This window comes from Mustela putorius, unplaced genomic scaffold (assembly GCF_011764305.1).
Source record: "Mustela putorius furo isolate JIRA1106 unplaced genomic scaffold, ASM1176430v1.1 tig00000731_pilon_pilon_pilon, whole genome shotgun sequence".
NCBI classification, from domain to species: Eukaryota; Metazoa; Chordata; class Mammalia; order Carnivora; family Mustelidae; genus Mustela; species Mustela putorius.
This window is the reverse complement of record NW_025421461.1, coordinates 898,675-916,661: the sequence shown is the minus strand read 5'-3', so window position 1 is coordinate 916,661 and position 17,987 is coordinate 898,675. Positions and strand designations below refer to the sequence as shown.

The following is a 17,987-nucleotide window of genomic DNA, read 5'->3' as shown; positions in this document are numbered from 1 at the left end:
GTTGGGAGGCGAAAGCCACGAGGAAGACTGGCAAACTGGAGACACTGTTTCTCCTCTAAGGGGGCCCCCTCACTCCACTCCAGCTAGTTGTGGAAATTGGGGGTTTTATGTGAAGACGCCCAATTGTCAAATACAGCAACTAACTTAGAAAACATTTTTACCTCTGTGAGAGCCAAACAAAGCATGCGGTTTCCTGGATTCAGCAAGCATCCCCGATTCATGGCCTTGGTCCCCTTCCCCTGGGGCTGTGCCTGCAGCTGCACCCTGAGTGTGGCCTTGGTGGGGTTGGGAACAGAATAAGTGATAGTTCAGATACTCGGTTTTTCATGTGAGTTCCATCTGATTTGGTGAACACATTGAGGCTCTGGGTCCCAGGGGTTTTATGCTGGGACACAGGCCCAGCGTCACTCACCACCCGTGGCCTCATACAGATGAGTCTGTAGAGCTGCCGTCATTTCCCTTCCACACACGTGCACTGCCTCTGGCCGAGTGCAAGCAGCAAATGCAGGCATGTCGTGTGTTGCTTCCTCCTCCTCAGCATCTGCACACATACCACCCACACCAGCACATCGTCCACGCCGGCGCTCGGTGCCCCAGGAGAAGGCTGCGAGGCACCCAGAACTGTGGCAAACCTATCCCTGCTGCATCCTTTGGTTGGGGGCAGCACAACACAGATCGAGCATCTCCCATTTGGGAGGCTTGGACCAGGTGCTGGGACAAACCAAGGAAAGACAGGATCCCTTTCCTCAGGGAGTTCACAGTCTGGTGGAGAGTGGCCAGGGCTTACCTCAGGGCATTGACATTTCAGTAATGGGTGTTCCCACCCAGGCCCGGTAGGTGGATTAGAGGGATGTGCCAGCTTGCACTTTAGCTCACCAAATGCTCACAGAGGATGCAGAGACTTGCCCTAGGAATTCTAGATTCAAACCCCAGTCTGACGTCAGGACTCAGTCTTGTCTCTCCTGCAGGGGCGACGGCCAGGCAAAGGAAAGCATGGGCCGGCAAGTAGGGCATTGCGCACAAGCCCAGGGCGGCGAGCAGCATGGTCATGCCGGGCTGGGAAGCGCTTGGGTGTTGCGGAAACATAATGGAGCAGACGGGGCCTTGTCTGCAGAGGAAGTGGCTAGCGGTCACAGGGGAGCCTGGGGAAGCATGGATTCATTTGTACACCACTCTGATGTTTTTGGTGGGATCTCTGCGGGTGAACCCTGCGCCTGTCATTAGATACCCAGACCCGCAGAGGGACAGCTGCCTCCAGGCCTTTTGCCACGGTCAGTCCTCTGACCTTACTCAGCTCCTATATATAGGGTAGTCAGCAGCCACTTCTCTTGATCTCAGAGAAGCTTTTTTTTTTTTTTTTTTTTTTTTTTTTTTTTCAAGTCCTTGAAGAGTATTTGAGAGCTGGCTGGGATGGTGACTTACAGGTGCTCCTGTATGTGAATGCTGGAGAAAGACAGTGTCCTCTTGGTCATTCCACACTTCCTCTTCTGGAAACCAAGACTGAAAGGAATAGACAATACAATTGAAAGAAAAACAAAACCTGTGTGTGTGTGTGTATGTATTTCTATCATATATTAGGTCAGCCATTTCCCAGATTCCAAATCAGTCTGTTTATATGCTGCCCCATTTCACATCTGAAGGACAAGAGCCCATGGACCGCTTTCCCCTCCAGCCAGATAAAATAGGAACAGATTCCTCACCAGCCGGGTCAAGGACAAATGCCGCTGTGGGGGACCACCAAGGAAGCGCTACTGCACCTCAGCTTTCGGAGGAGGAAGACAGAGGTGCCCTCAGTGGCTCGGCTCTGCCTGCCCTGTCAGCTGCTCTGAAAGCCTGGATTCTCTGATAAGTCTTCAGACAGCTTTCTGTGTTTCTCCTGTTTTGTCTTCTATTTTGTATATTTAAGCTACATGAGCTTATTCTTATAAAACAGTAAGACCATTGACTAGAGGAACAGAATGTTCTGGATACCCACTGTAGCCAGCTTAAGCCCTGAGGTCGTGAATAACTCTCTTGATTGAACAGGCCAGGAGTGCCGGCAGCACCGGACAACCCTCTGGCAGCCCTGGCTAGAGAAATGGTACTTTGGGACTGTTTAACTTTTTCCCTTGACCCTCCTGCCTCCCTGTGTCAGCTTTTTCAAGAAAGGAACATGGAATCCCTGCAATCTGTTGTTTTCATTTCTGTCACTCCCTACACGGACTTTAATTTCCTCCGTGTTTGGCCGTGCTAGGAAGCAGAGCTTAAGTAGCATGTACGTGACCGTTTTCCAGAAGCCATTTAGATGTGAGAGTGCCTCCCCCCACCTTTGGTTGTGCGTGTCTGCACTCTGGTGACACCTCACAAAACGTCCGTTGTGTCAGCCACGTCAGGATGAAAGGGGGTGAGGAAGCCAACCATGCCTGAGACTCCTCTTCTTTGGGAATGATTTAGTAAACTCCATGAGCAGCTCTGGCCTCAGGAATGCTGGTGTCTGGCTTTGAGCGCAGCCGCTGCCCCCATCCCTGCGAGGAATGCCCTGCTGAGGAAGCACAGCCAGATGGGCCGTGCAGAGGCTGAGACTTCAACAACCGGACCATCCAGGGACAGGTTGAGTGGGGGCTGTGGCTCTGTCTGGGTTTGTGCCCTTTGTCAGGATGAGCCGGAGAACAAATCAGCCACATCTTCAAGGAAGGTGATTCACCACACTTGAAAAGGTCTTGATTTAGTCTGCTTAGCACTTCCTTCCAGAAAACTCCATCTAGAGACCAGCCCGGAGGTGCTGGTCTGGGGATGGTACGTGAAAGCTTAAGAGGAGCTAAAGGAGGAGCCGTAGAGTGAAGAGAGAGGGCTTTGCACCATGAGACAATCCAGACGTCAGAGAACTTTCTCTCTGTTTTCCTGAAGGATGCTGGAGTTTGCTCTCCCCTCCTGTTTTGAACCCTTCAAGCTTTTGGCTCTTTTGTGGGGAAAGGGCTGTCAGAGCAGTACACCCTGCCTGGATCATACAACAAGGTCCTCTGCTCCTAGCCAGGAGGTGACAGGCTTGATCCCTCAACCGCTTGCCGCACAGCTCCCAGAGCAGGCCTGTCCTTTCTCTGAGTCGGGGTACCAGACACCACAAGACTGCCTGAGCCTCTCAGATTCAACCCAGGACACGGTGGGTGGTGCACTGGCTCCTTGGTCAGCTGCCTGGGAGGGGTCCGAGCAGACCTGTCCGTGGGTGTTTGAGGGAGACCAGCCCGCAGGCATGGACAGGCAGTACTTCTTTATTTTTTTTTAATTTTTAATTTTTTATTTTTAAAGATTTTATTTATTTATTTGACAGAGAGAGTTGACAAGCAGGCAGAGAGGCAGGCAGAGAGAGAGGAGGAAGCAGGCTCCCTGCTGAGCATAGAGCCCAATGTGGGGCTCGATCCCTGGACTCTGAGATCATGACCTGAGCCGAAGGCAGCGGCCTAACCCACTGAGCCACCCAGGCGCCCCGGCAGTGCTTCTTTAAACCCTTGGGTTTCAGTTTTCACTGATAGTCAGTTTTTAGAATGTTTTAAAAAGGCAGCTTAGAAATGTGAAAACAATGAACACTTATGTGCTGCTTTTTTCTATAGTGCTTTTCCTCTACTGTATTATAGAGAAAAATATGTATGTCCACTTCCTCTCATGCAGTCCCAGTGCTGTTTTTACCTGTACTTTGTAGAAGAGGAAAGTGAGAAACACAGAGGTTATAACTTACCAAGATCACAGAACCAGGAAGTGACCAAGATCGGCGTTGGACGTGGGCAGTCGAGGTCCAGTTCAGTCCCTTGACCATTGGGCTGCACTGCTTTTCACGAGCTGTATGTTTTCAGGGCCCCAAACATTCAGTCAGGCCATGTCTGGGCTCATAGCAAGCAAGAAGCAAGAGGCCTTCACCCTCCCTCTCCCCTATAGGTTAACCCAGATTCTGGAGGTTTCCTCTCCCTGCCCTTCCCCCTGGGCCTCGGGATTTGCCTGTGAGCCTTGCTGGCCTTGTCCTCGAGATGCTGCCCCATGCTTCGTGGGATTTCAGCAGCAGAGCTTGCCTAAGTCAGAGACCCCTGTGCTGTCTGGCGGGGGTGCTGTGTTGGTGTGACTCAGAGTGGCCTGCAGCCCCGTTCTCATCTTGGAGGGAAGCCAGGCCAGGGAGGCAAAGTGGAGAAAAGGCCCTGCCAGCACTGAGAGAGTGTGGTTCCTGCCACCAGTGGCCCTGGGCGGCCGCTACTCCTGTCCCTCCCAAGCCTTGGCCACTCAGCTCTTTTCTCTTAATTCTGGAGCTATCCCAGCATCCTCCTAATCAATCTCTTTTTGCTTTGCCCCGGTGGGATTTGGGTCTCTTTTCTTGCCACCAAGAGAACACTGGCTAATAGAGGTACCCCGGTCTCAGCTGATGTCACCTGGAATGTTGCAGTGGGTTCAGCAGAGCCTGATCTCCACCAGTCCTCTTACCCGGTGGGAGGGAGCCTTTCAAACTGCAGCCTCCCTTACTGGGCCTTTGCTGTTGTAGGCGCTCCATGTGCTGCAGTTGTTCACCTTTGTCATTTCCCAGCCTGGCAAGACTGTCAGACGCTCCACTTTCTGTCCCAGTTGTATCTGCGTGTGGCCCCTTGGGTGCTTTGCAAACGCTTCTTCTTTAGCCTTGAGCACTTTCCAGAGAAACAGCCGCTCACACGCCCCATCCCTTCGCAACAGAGTCCCGTGCCCCTGTGCTTGTACAAACCATGGAAGCACGCTCTGTAGATCTGTACCTGGTGCACTGAAGTGACTTGGGAAACAGCCTAGGTTGTGCCAGAACGCAGGCCTCGGCACACCACGGCCTCACAATGGCTGGCATTGCCCGATCACTGAGCACATTGCATGACCTGAGCGTTCTCAGTTGTGAGAAAGGGGGTAATGCCTGCAGGGTTGTTCGGAGCTAAAGATCATTGTGGAAAGTTCTGAGCATGGTACCTAACAGATCTGTCCACCAGTTCCGGCATTCCTCCTGCCTTGGTGTCTGCCATATGCCTGATGTGAGCTCTCCTAGGGCAGCAGCGGGCCTCATTTGTCACTGGGGTCTTAACTCCCAGCTCTACGCCTGGTCCACAGCAGAGGCCAATAAACGTGTGTAGTGCGTGAAGAAACAAATTCATACTTTGAGACTTGGAGTGAGTTTGGATTGACCTGCACTGGGAAAGAAAGGCATTGAATTTCTTTAGCTGTCAAGGTTCTTTCTCCTTTCCTTAGAATGTGCCAGAGTCTTCTATGCTGCGGGTGCTAAGCTGGTGCTCTGCGGTCGAAACCAGGAGGCCCTGGAGGAGCTCACCAAAGAACTTTCTGCTTCTCAGGCCACCAAGGTGAGCCCAAGGGTGTGTTTTCCGTGGACCAGGGGTGCGGTGCATTGTCTGCAGGTGTCTAAGGAGATGGCGGCCATTCCTGGGCCACCGCACATTCCATGTGCTTGCTCTGGACCAGCGAAGGCAGCAGGTCTCCATTGCTGGAGGAGGCAGGACTGTTGCAGGCTTCAGATCTCAGCTCTGCCACTTACTGGCACTGATTTAGGCAGTTCTCTCCGTGAATGCTTCTGCTCCCCCCTTTCCTGGCTAATATCTAGTCATCTCTGTGTGGTGGGGAAGTTGGGGGGGAGGTTGGCCATGACTTCTAAAATTTTAATTGTGAAAAAATATATGTGACATAGTACTTACATACATATAAAGATACACATATAAATAAAATGTACATGACAAAGTGCTAATCATTTTATCCATTTATAGGTATACAACTCCGTGGCATTAAACACATTCAGGGTGTGTATAACTCTCACCACTTTCTGTGTTTATCATCCCCAACAAAAACTCTATACCTGTTAACAATAACTCAGTCTTTCTCCTGTCTCTCTAGTGCTTAGAAACCTCTGTTCTACTTTCTTTCTATGTATTTGCCTATTCTAGATTCCTTGTATAAGTGGAAAATGCAATATTTGTCCTGTGTCTGGCTATTTCACTGAACGTTGTATCTTCAGGTTCATCCGTATTGTAGCATGAATCAAACTTTCATGCCATTTGATGGCGGAGTATTATTCCAGTGTACATATATACCACATTTGGTTTATCTGTGACTTTGTTGATGTACACTGGAGTTTTCACCTTTTGGCTATCGTGAATAATGCTGCAGTGAACATAGTTGTACATATTGTGTTTGAGTCCCCGGTTTCAGTTTTTGTGAACATACACCTAGAACTGGAATGGGTGTGTCATAGGGTAGTTTTATGTTTAACCTGTTGAAGAACTGTCATCTGTTTTCCACAGCAGCTGCACCGTTTTACATTCCCACCAGCAATGCACAAGGGTCTTGCTTTCTCCACATTCTTGCCAACGCTTGGTTCTTTTCTGTGTGTTTTTTAATTGTACCTATCCTAGGAGATATGAAATGGTTTTGTGTTTCCCTAGTTACAGATGAGGTTGAGCATCTCTTCCTGTGCTCACTGACCATTTATATGTCTTCTTGGGAGAAAAGTCTTTTCAAGTCCTTTTCCTGTCTTATGTTTGTTTTTGTTGTTGAGTTTAGTTCTCTATATATTCTGGATATAGAATATATATCCTTATCAGATCTGTGATTTGCAAATATTTTTTCTCATTCAGCAGATTTTTTTTTCACTTCCTTGACCGTGAATCTATATCCTTTGATGCAGAGAAGTTTTATTTTTTTTAAAGACTTTATTTGAGAGACAGAGAGAGCACGCACACACGAGCGGGTAGAGCGGCAGAGGGAGAGGGAGAGAAAGAATCTCTAGCAGACTCGGTGCTGAGTGCAGAGCCTGATGCGGGGACTCAACCTCACAACCCAGAGATCATGACTTGAGCCAAAATCAAGAGTCAGTTGCTCAACCAGCTGAGCCACCAAAAAGTTTTTAATTTTGATGAAGCCTAGTTTATTTTTTCTTTTGTTGACTGTACTTGTGGTGCCACATCCTTGAGGTCATTGCCACACCTAACATTATGAAGATTTTCCCCCGTGTTGTTTTTTTTTTTTTAAGATTTTATTAATTTATTTGACCGAGAGAGATCACAAGTAGGCAGAGAGACAGGCAGAGGACGGCAGGGAAGCAGGCTCCGGGCCGAGCAGGGCTCGATCTCAGGACCCTGAGATCATGACCTGAGCCAAAGGCAGAGGCTTAACCCACTGAGCCACCCAGGCACCCCTTCCCCCGTGTTTTATTCTGTAATTTTAACTCCCAACATTTAGGTCTCTGATCCATTTGATTTAATTTTTGTATATGGTGTTAGGTGAGGTTTCACTTGCATGCTTTTTGCATGTATATATCCAGGTTTCCTAGTCCCAGTTGTTGAAAAGATTGTTCTTTCCTCCTTGAATGGTCTTGGCACCCCTGTCACAGTCATTTGGTCACATACATGAGGGTTTATTTTGGAGCTGCCCTTCCTGTTTCATTGGTCTGTGTCTGTCTTTATGCCAGTCCCGCACTGTTTGCTGTAGCTTTGCAGTAAGATTTGAAATCAGAAAGTGTGGCTCTTCCAGCTATGTTCCTTTTTTTTTTCCAATGTTGTTTTGGTTGTAAACAGACCTTTGAGATTCCATGTGGATTTTAGGATTTTTTTCTTTCCAATTTCCTCCAAAACATGCACTTATTTTGATAGGGATAGCATTGACTCTTGGATCACTTTGGGTAGTATTGACTACTTAACAGTGTCAAGTTTTCCAGTCCATGAACATGAGACGTCTTCCCATGTATTTAGGTTTTCTTTCACTTGTATCAGCAGTGTTTTGTAGTGTTTAGCATACAAATCGTTGACCTCTTCAGTTTGATTTATTCCTATATATTTAATTCTTTTAGTTGCCATTATAAATGGATTGCTTTCATAATTTCCTTTTCAGATTACTCATTGCTGGTGTATGGACATATAGCTGGTGTGTGTATGTTGATCTGGTACCTTGCAACTCTGCTGAGCTTACGTTAGCTCTAATAGCATTCTCTGGATTCTTCGGGACCTCCTATGTATAGGATCGTGTCATCTGTGAGCAGTTGTACATTTTCCTATCCAATGTGGGTGCCTTTTATTTCTTGTTCTTGTATAAGTGCTCTGCTTAGAACCTAGTACTGTGTTGAATAGCTACAGTGAGAGCAGGCATCCTTGTCTGGTTCTTGGTCATAGGGGAACACTTCCTGTCTCATACCATTGAACATACATTAGGTGTAGGTTTTTCATAAATTTCCTTTACCATGTTGAGGACTTTCCCCTCCATTCCTGGTTTGCTGGGGTTTTATCATTAAAGGGTGTTGGAATTTCTCAAATCTCTTTTTTGCATCAGTTGAGATGATGATGATGTAGTTTTTTCCTTTGTTCTGTCAACGTGATATATTGGTTGATTTTGTTATATTGGACGAGCCGGCATTCTTAGGATAAATCTCACTTGTTCATGGTGAGCATCTTTGCAGTACACTGTTGGATTTGAGTTGCTGGTATTGTGTGGAGGATTTTAGCATCTGTATTCATGAAGGATACTGGTCTGTAATTTTCTTGTGCTGTCTTTATCTGGACTTGGTATCAGAGTAATGCTGGCTTCACAGAATTGAATTAAGAAGTGTTCTGTCATTCTTCAGTTTTTTGGAAGAGGATGACAAGTGTTGATGTTAATTCCTTTTCAAAGTTTGGTGAAATTCACCAGTGAAGCCATCTGGTTCCTGACATTTCTCTGTCGGGAGGTTTTAGGATATCGCTTCAGTCTTTCTACCTCCTCTGTGTCTGCTGAGATTTTTCAATTTCTTCTTGAGTCAGGGAATTTGTGTATTTCGAGGAATCTGTTCAGTTCTTCTAGGTTATCTCATTTATGGGCATACAGTTGTCAGTTGTATTATAACCTTTTTAAACTATTTTTTAAAATATTTTATTTTTATTTATTTATTTTTTTTGACAGAGAGAGACACAACAAGAGAGGGAACACAAGCAGGGGGAGTGGGAGAGAGAGAAGCAGGCTTCCCACTGAGCAGGGAGCCCATTGTGATGGGGGTGTGGTGGGGTGGTGGTGATCCCAGGCGCCTGAGATCATGACCTGAGCCTATGGCAGACCCTTAATTACTGAGCCACCCAGGCGCCCCTATAACCTTTTACCTAGGTAGGGACCTACTCCATCCTTTCTTTCTTTGTCTAGCTCATGGTTTCTCAATTTTGCTGATCTTTTCAATGAACCAACTTCTGATTTCATGATTTTCTTTATTTCTACTCTCTATTTTATCTCCTCTCTAATCTTTATTTCCTTCCTCTGCTAGCTTTTGGGTTAGTTTACTCTGTTCTAGTTCCCTAAGGTGTAAAGTTGTATTATTGATTTGAGAACTTTTTTTTTTTTTAATATAGGCACTTATAGGTACAAATTTCCCTCTTACCACTGCTTTCACTGCATCCCATAAGTTTGGGTGTTTTATGTATTCATTTTCATTTGTGTCTAAATAGTTTATAATTTCCCTTGTCATTTCTTTTATGAGTCAGTGCTTCTTTAAGAGTGTGTTGTTTAATTTCCACTGATTTTTCAGTTTACCTTCTGTTACTGATTTCTAGCTTTATCACACTGTGGTTGAAGAAGGCACTTTAAATGTTATCTTTTTCAATTTGTTAACATTTGTTTTGTGGCCTAACATGTGGTCTGTCCTGGAGAATGTTCCGTATGTGGTTGAGAAGAATGGGTGTGGTGCTGTTGTTGGGTGGGATGTTCTATATATCTGTTCAGTCCTATTGATTTATAGTATTCGGGTCATCTATTTCGTAATTGATCTTCTGATTGCTTGTTCTGTCTCTTTAAAATGGAGTATTGAAATACCACAATATTATTATAGAACTGTTTGTTTCTCCCTTCAGTTCTGTTGATTTTTGCTTCATATATTTGAGGGTCTATTATTAGGTAATAAATATTTATAACTATTATCTTTTTTTTTCTCTAATGAATGCCTTTCTATTATCACGGGCTTACCTTATTTTATTGTGCTTCCCTTTATTGTGCTTTGCTGACGGGGTGTATTTTACATATTGAAGGTTTTGTGACAAGCGTGTATTGATCTAGTCTATCAGTGCCATTTTTCTAACAGCATTTGCCCACTTCACATCTCTATGTCCTGTCTCTGTGTCACATTTTGGTCATTCTCACAATATTTCAAACTTTTCCATTATCAACTTGTTATGGTAATCTGTGATCAGTGACTACAACTCACTGAAAGTTCAGAGGATGGTTCACACTTTTTTAGCAATATTTTTATTTTTATTTTTTAATATTTTTAAATTAAGATATGTATGTTGTTTTGTTAACCATAATGCTATTACATGCTAATAGACTACAATGTAGTATAAACAGAACTTCTTTACTGGGAAACCAAAAATTAGTTTGGCTGGCTTAAATGAGATATTTGCTATACTGTGGTGGTGTGAAACCAAACCTGCAATGTCTCCGAGGTATGCCTGCATGTAATGTCCTTTTTTGTCTCTCATAACCTTTTCTGATTTAAAGCCTATTTTGTATGATACTAATCCAGCCACTCCAGCTCTCTTTTGGTTATTATTTACATGGAATAACCTTTTGTCATCCTTTCACTTTCAACCCAATTGTATCTTTGGATCTAAAGTGCGTCTCTTAAAGACAGCATATAGTTGGATTTTTAAAAAAAAAAATTCTAGCTATTGGGGTGCCTGGGTGGCTCAGTGGGTTAAAGCCTCTGCCTTCGGCTCAGGTCATGATCTCAGGGTCCTGGGATCGAGCCCCGCATCGGGCTGTCTGCTCAGGGGGGAGCCTGCTTCCTCCTCTCTCTCTCTCTCTGCCTGCCTCTCTGCCTACTTGTGTTCTCTCTCTGTCAAATAAATAAATAAAATATAAAAAAAAAATTCTAGCTATCAAGTGGTGTTCTGATAAGAAAGTTTAAATTGTTTATATTTAAAATAATTACTAGTAAGGAGGAACTTCTTCCATTTTGCTATTTGTTTTCTGTATGCTTTATAGCTTTTTTGGACCCTCAATTCCTGCATTACTGTCTTGTGTGCTTAGTTGATTTTTTAAAAAATGATTTTATTTATTTATTTGACAGAGATCACAAGTAGGCAGAGAGAGAGAGAGAGAGGAAGGGAAGCAGGCTCCTGCTGAGCAGAGAGTCCGGTGGGAAGCTCGATCCCAGGACCCCGGGATCATGACCTGAGCCCAAGGCAGAGGCTTTAACCCACTGAGCCACCCAGGTGCCCCACTGTGTTAGAGTAGTTCTCTCTTGATGTTTTCAGGATTCTCTCTCTCTCTCTTATCTTTTGAGAGTTTTATTACAACATGTCTTCATGTGGGCATCTAAATTTATCCAACTTGGTGTTAAGCTTCTTAGATGTGTAGATTCATGTATTTCATAAAGTTGAGACGTTTTCAGCAATTATTTCTTCAGATATTCTTTCCACCCCTCTCTCTGTCTCTTCTCCTTCTCAGATTCCCACAGTGTGTTTATTGATCCGCTCGATGGGGGGTCCCCACACGTGCCTGTAGGCTCTGTTTGCTTTGCCTCATTCTTTTTTCTTGTTCTCAGACTCAGTAACTTCAGGCATCCACTCTTCTGTTCCACTGATTTGCTCTTCTGCTTGCTCAAATGTGGTTTGGGGAACCAAATGCTTGGGGCTGAGGACGGGCGTCAGTCGGCACTTTGGACTCCAGAAAAAAACAAAATACAAAGAGGTTTAAAAGATGGTGGATGGTCAGAAAAGTGAACACTTCTAAGAAGTAAAGCTAAATGAAGAATGGAACTTTGCTGGGCGCAGAGCAGCATTTTCCATTTCAGAAGTTGTACTTTGAGCTTCAGAATTTTTTTTTTTTAAAGATTTATTTATTTATTTATTTATTTATTTATTTATTTATTTGACAGAGAAGGGGAGGGAGAGAAAGAGATCATAAGTAGGCAGAGAGGCAGGCAGACAGAGAGGGAGAAACAGGCTCCCTGCTGAGCAGAGAGCCTGATGTGGGGCTTGATCCGAGGACCCTGGGATCATGACCTGAGCTAAAGGCAGAGGCTTAACCCACTGAGCCACCCAGGTGCCCCTCCAGAATTTTTTTTATAATTTCAATTTATTTGATGGCATTTCTTTAATGATACTCATTTTGTTTATACATGAATTTTCTGCCTTTCTCCGTGTCTTCCTTTAGCACTTTGAGGATCTTTTAAGACAATTTGTTTAAAAAATCTTTGTCTTATAAGTCCATTGTCTGGGCTTCCTCAGGTATGTTTTCTGGGGATTTATTTATATTTTTGAATATCAAAACAACATGTGTTAACTCTTATAAATCTACTGGAAACCATTTTAGCCAGTGGTGATTAAAATAATGCACCTTGCCTCCATGCCGCACCTCAGTGATCCACCACCAGAACACAAACCTGGTTTTTAGAAGACAAGGTCTTTATTGCCTACTTTTGCTCCCTCCTGCTGCCCCAAGAAGTGTGGCTTGTCTTTCCTACAGCTGCCTACCACAGGGATGTAGGGATGGAGGATGGAAACCTACCACCAAGGCGATGGCTAGAATTGACCAAAATTACTTATAATTTGCCAACCAGGCACTGCTTTAGAAGCTGCAGGGATTCAGATAGACTCCAGAGTTCCAGAATTTTCAGAGAGTTTCTGCCAGTACAACGTCCAGGTGGAAAGAGATTCTTGGCACTTCCTACTCTGCCGTCTTCTCTGATTTCACATCCCCACCCCTCCTTTTAATCTCTTATTAAACTCACATCCACTGGGAAGCCCTCTAAGTTAGATGGCTCAGTTATTCATTTCTCTGGCATCTTATACTTCTTCATGATATGCTTCACAGCTACAGAATTTGTCTTCCTCACTAGACAGGATGCTTCTGGAAGACAGGAACGGTGTTTGTCTTGCTTTCTTCCCTGTCCCCAGTCCCTGGCACATAGGAGATATATAACAAAATGTTTCATGAACAAATGAACAAAAAGGACAGTCTGAGAAGGACGGCTCCCATCAGGAAGGGCACTGTTTAATGTCGTGATGATATACAGCACGGTGCTGGCACAAGGCATTGAGGGGAGCCTGGCTCTAGTAGCATTTTCAGTTCAGGGGAGAAGTTGCCCAGGTGAGATGTGAGTACCAGAGGCAAGAACCTCCAGGCCACATTTCTTTGGAGGAAGAGGTACTAGAGCCCGTGCCGTGCCATGCCCAGGCCACTTCCAGCACTCTGAGAAGCAGGGACATGTGGCTCACATGCCTGTCACTCTGAAGGTGCATTAGGTTTCTGTCATTTGACCAGGTGCAGACACACAAGCCTTACACAGTGACCTTTGACCTCACGGACCCTGGGGCCATTGTCACCGCGACAGCCGAGATCCTGCAGTGCTTCGGCCACGTGGACGTGCTCATCAACAATGCGGGCATCAGCTACCGAGGCACCATCGTGGACACCACCACGGACGTGGATAAGAAAGTCATGGAGACAAACTACTTTGGCCCAATTGCTCTAACGAAGGGTAACAGTCCTGAAGTCAAAGGGAAAAGAGCACTGCATGTTGGCACTCTTTTTACTTTACTTGATTTCTTTTTAGCTAAATGTTGCCTAACTCCATCTATTTTACCCCGGAATGGGTGTTGTCATTACAGCTTGGGTGTTTGTTTTCTCCAGGCTTTCGTTTGCATTTGCTTGATCTGCTTTTCAGCCTTAAATCAAGATGTTCTCCTCAGGGACAGCTTATTTGTACAGCATCACATCCATTTCCTTTTCATGGTGTTTGGAAGCCCAGGCAGACTGGGGACATTTTTGTGCCTTGTCACAGATACCACTCACGGGGAGAGGCTCTCCCTAGAGAGGGGGACCGAGCCGACCCTTCCTAGTGACTAGGTGTGTGCCTGCCTGCCTCCTTGCCCCCTTGCTGCTCCTTCCCGATGGCTGTCTGCTGGGCGCCAGAGGCCTGAGAGTTCCCACCGGTGTGCCGCTCCCCGTGAGAAGCTTTTCCTGTTCACCTCCCTGGCTCTGACTGCATATGATAAGTGAGGTCGCCTCTTGTCCCCGTTAGCTGCAGTGACCAGAAGGGTACTCCGCTAAAACCTCTGCTGTCTTTCTTTAGCACTCTTGCCCTCCATGATCAAAAGGCGACAAGGCCATGTTGTGGCGATCAGCAGCATCCAGGGCAAAATCAGCATTCCTTTCCGATCAGCATGTGAGTACTCTCTTCTCCTTCCCCCAACTGTTTTTCCTTATTGTCTTCTCATGATTATAAAGATAGCACATTTAGTATGCAGAATTCAGACATGTAAGAAATACTCAATGCAGAGTGTGAGGGGGGCTTGATCACAATGTGTTCTGCTGAGCGGAATGTCTGGGTTCCAGCTCTGCTCCTTACCTGCTCTATGTGACCTTGTGCAAAGGTGCCCACTTCTCTGTACCCCAGTCTTTATCTGTAAAAGGAGGCCGGAGCAGTCCCAGCCTCGGAGGGCCACTGGGAGACTGTGGCAGTCTGCGAGGGTCGTGCGTGCAGGGCTGGAGTGCACCCACATGTACGTGCCATGCATGTGTCGGCCACTAGCCCATTACTGGGTTTTGCCGTGGACACATAGCATGTCCACGTGATCACTCTGCAGCAGATGTCTCCCAGCTGCTCTCCTGTGATCAAAGACTCAGATGCGGAATTACAGTATACATACTTTTCGTGCCTTGCTTATTCCACTCGCTGATACAACTTTCCACATCAACATATGCAATTCACTTGATCCTTTCGAGTGGGTCTGTAGTAGTGCATTGAATAGATGTGACGTGAGTCATTTAGACATTTTCCTGGACACAGGAAGATTGCTTTTCCTTCAGTTCTTGACCAGTAGCAATGATGTGCTACCTAGGATATCCTTAAATATTTCCACCTCTGGCTACTCGTGGAAGGGTCTCCAAAAAGTGGAAATAGTAAGTAGGACCAAAAAAAATGAAACTGCCGCATTGACTTCCAGTTCCCACTCTCACCTCCGTGTGCGAGTGACTGCGCCAGAAGTTTGAGATCTCATTTCTCCCATCTGCCTGCCATCATATTGTGCCAGCAAGCAGACGGAGCCTGGGCTTGTGTTGACAGATTTTAAAGGCGATTTCCCAGACTGCCCCAGTAGCTCTGTTCTTTGCTCCGCCCTCTGCTAGACGGACCTGTGGCAGCTCCTCTGCTTTCACTGCCTCTAAGCGCCGGCCTCACCCAAAGGCAGCTGCAGAATTGGCAGCGAGGGAAGAGAGAGCAGAGCTGGGTCAGCACTTTGGAAGGACGGTAGCAGACATCCAGCTGGATGACACGGCGTGGCTGATCTGGAACTGTCACAAAGACCTCCTCTTCCTCTGCTCTGCCTCATGGTTCTAGTTGCATGTCCTTGGGCGAGTAGCTTAACTCCTCTGACCCCCGTTTCCTTGCTTGCGAAGAGACTGATGGCCCCCACACACGTTCCACAGAGCAGCGTTAAAGGTGAAATGAGACATCTGGAGACGGAAAGTCCTTTATGAATCGGGAAGCACTCTGGCCATATTTGTTCCTGTGGTGGTGATTTCCCTGTTTGCCGGCATTCTGTTTCAGCTCTGACCGCACAGGACAGCTATTGAAGGCAGCTCAACGGTTCAGGAATAAACAGAATCACCAGTGATAAAGCAAGTGAGGTGAAATGTTAGTAATAGATAAATCAGGGTGAAGGCTATACAAGTGCTCTTTGTACGAAATTACTTCCACCTTAACTTTGATTTATCTCTGATCTGGGCACTTGGTAACAAGCAGACTTGAGTATGGCAGTGCACCTGGGCATGTTGGTTAATCCTGGTGAGCAACAGTCTTCTCATCTGTGAAATGGGAGAGCAGCTCACCCCGCCTCCCACTGCTGTCGTGAGGACCAAAGAAGATGACCCAGGTGGCACTTTGAGCCCCGTTGCCCTGCAGTTCGGCAGGGCTCCCTGTTGCCGGCCATGGTGACAGTGTAGGTTGCTCAGCCTGCCTGAGGACCTACGCCTGAGACTCCATGAGACCTGGCATCAGGGTGCAGCCTTCTATTTTGGGGGGCCCCCAGGATGACTCTTGTCTGTCCTCAGGCCCTGGCCTGCACCCCTGGGATCACAGCTGGTAGGAGACGCTCTCTCTACCTGCCTACCCACAAACTACACTTCCAGCCCCCAGCAGCCTGGCCCAGAGCGAAGCTGCTGGCCCCCAGAAGGTGCTGCAGTGAGTTCCAACTCTGGAATTTCTCATGGGACTCGCTGGGACACTTCCTTGCTTCTTCTCTGTTTTCTTGGCTGATGGATTGCCCCTTTCCTAACACTAGAATGTTTAGAAGTCTGAATTGGAGGAAACTTATTTTCAGTGGAATGTCATTGTCGGGTCACTGTGTCCCCACGCAGAGTGCTGTCAGCATGTTTGGAGCCGTGGCTCCTAGGGAGCAAGCTCAGTAGCTCTTCCTGACAGAGAGCCACTCCACAGAAGTTCATCAAACAAAATACATAAGAAAGTGGGGCATGGATTTCAGACACACACTCCTTTGCCTGCAGGGACGCTCCCTGGTAGCGCTGCTTCAGTGACAAAACCTGGAAACCACCCACGCAAGCCGGGGTGGCTTCTGTGGTCCTGGACCAGTGGAAGGGTGGCGGGCCTGCGTGGGGGGCGCCGAGACCGATCGCTCTGCACCACTGCATGAAGAGAGCTACTTGCAGGAATAATGTAGACAATGTGAGCTCAAAAAAATTCTTTAAGTGTCAAATCATATATATGTATATAGGATATGTAGAAGATAAGTCCTGCGACACCAATAGCACAGGTGACCTCTGGAGAATGGAACTGGAGGACGGAAGGAAGACCTTCACTTTTTACTTCGTGTCCTCTGTCCTGTGTGAATGTTTTACCTATTAGGCATTAAGGTTTTTTTTTTTGTTTTTTGATTCTTTTAACTCTTAACATTAGAATAATTGCAGATTTCAGGGCACCTAGGTGACTCAGTCGGTTGAATGTCTGACTTGTGTTTTCTGCTCAGGTTGTGACCTCAGTCCGTGCTCAGCGGGGAGTCTTCTTGAAATTCTCTCCCTCGCCTTCTGCCCTCTCGCACTCTCTTTAAAATAAATAAATACATCTTAAAAAAAAAAAAAAAGGATTTCAGATTTAAGAAAAGTGTCAGGAACAGTACAAAGAACTCCTGTGTTCCCTTCACACGGATTCCCTAGTTGTTAACATTTGACCATATTCGCTTTGTCCTAGTTTGTGTGTGTTGTGTGTGTATGCACATACATGTGTATATAAAATTTCCAATTTTTTTCCCTAGACCTCTTGAAAGAAGGCTGGAGACATGACATTCCTTTACTCTACACAGTTCAGGGTATTTCCTGAGAACAAGAATACAATGTGCTTCCCTAACTCAGGAAATGTACACTGCTATAATACTATAATCTAAAATTGTAATATCAGTTTTTAAGGAAAAGAGAATGAATGGGAATGAGTCTGTGGGCCTGTTCCACGCCCTCTCCCTCACCTGTGTGTCTGGCCATGAACCTTTGCAGATGCGGCTTCCAAACACGCAACCCAGGCCTTCTTTGACTGTCTTCGTGCCGAGATGGAGCAGTATGAGATCGAGGTGACAGTCATCAGCCCTGGCTACATCCACACCAACCTGTCTCTCAATGCTGTCACTGCTGATGGGTCCACATATGGAGGTGAGGCCCTACTTTCATTTTCTTCCATGAAAAGCTGTTGGTTGGCCACAGTGAGATGTGCTGCTTTTTTTCCATTTGGGATGTAATTTTTAAAACCCCAGACCTTGCTGTGTGGGTATTGGTTATGCATACCGCTGCTCAGTGGTCACTAGCATGGGCCGTCTGCAGCCTGAGCTCACCGTTGCAGCTGTCGGAACAGGGTGCCTGGTGGCCAGGACTTTGAGTCCTTTGAAGGTCTTAGAAGCCCAAGCTTCCAAATTAAAGTCAACGAAAGTAAAACTAAAGTGGATTAACTTGATGGAAAGTATGGCTTGCTCAACCCAAAAGATTCCCTGCCC

General features: G+C 46.2%; 1 protein-coding gene across 2 annotated transcripts in view; it reads left to right on the top strand.

The window, feature by feature from the left end:
• Positions 1 to 17,987, top strand: part of DHRS7B (dehydrogenase/reductase 7B) — a 58,762-nt gene that overhangs the window by 38,028 nt on the left and 2,747 nt on the right. For both annotated transcript variants that reach the window (XM_004776476.3, XM_004776477.3), the window contains exons 3-6: positions 5,221 to 5,330; positions 13,255 to 13,471; positions 14,066 to 14,158; positions 17,497 to 17,649. In XM_004776476.3, coding sequence (XP_004776533.1) covers positions 5,221 to 5,330; positions 13,255 to 13,471; positions 14,066 to 14,158; positions 17,497 to 17,649 — 573 coding nt within the window. The remainder of the gene's footprint in view (positions 1 to 5,220; positions 5,331 to 13,254; positions 13,472 to 14,065; positions 14,159 to 17,496; positions 17,650 to 17,987) is intronic.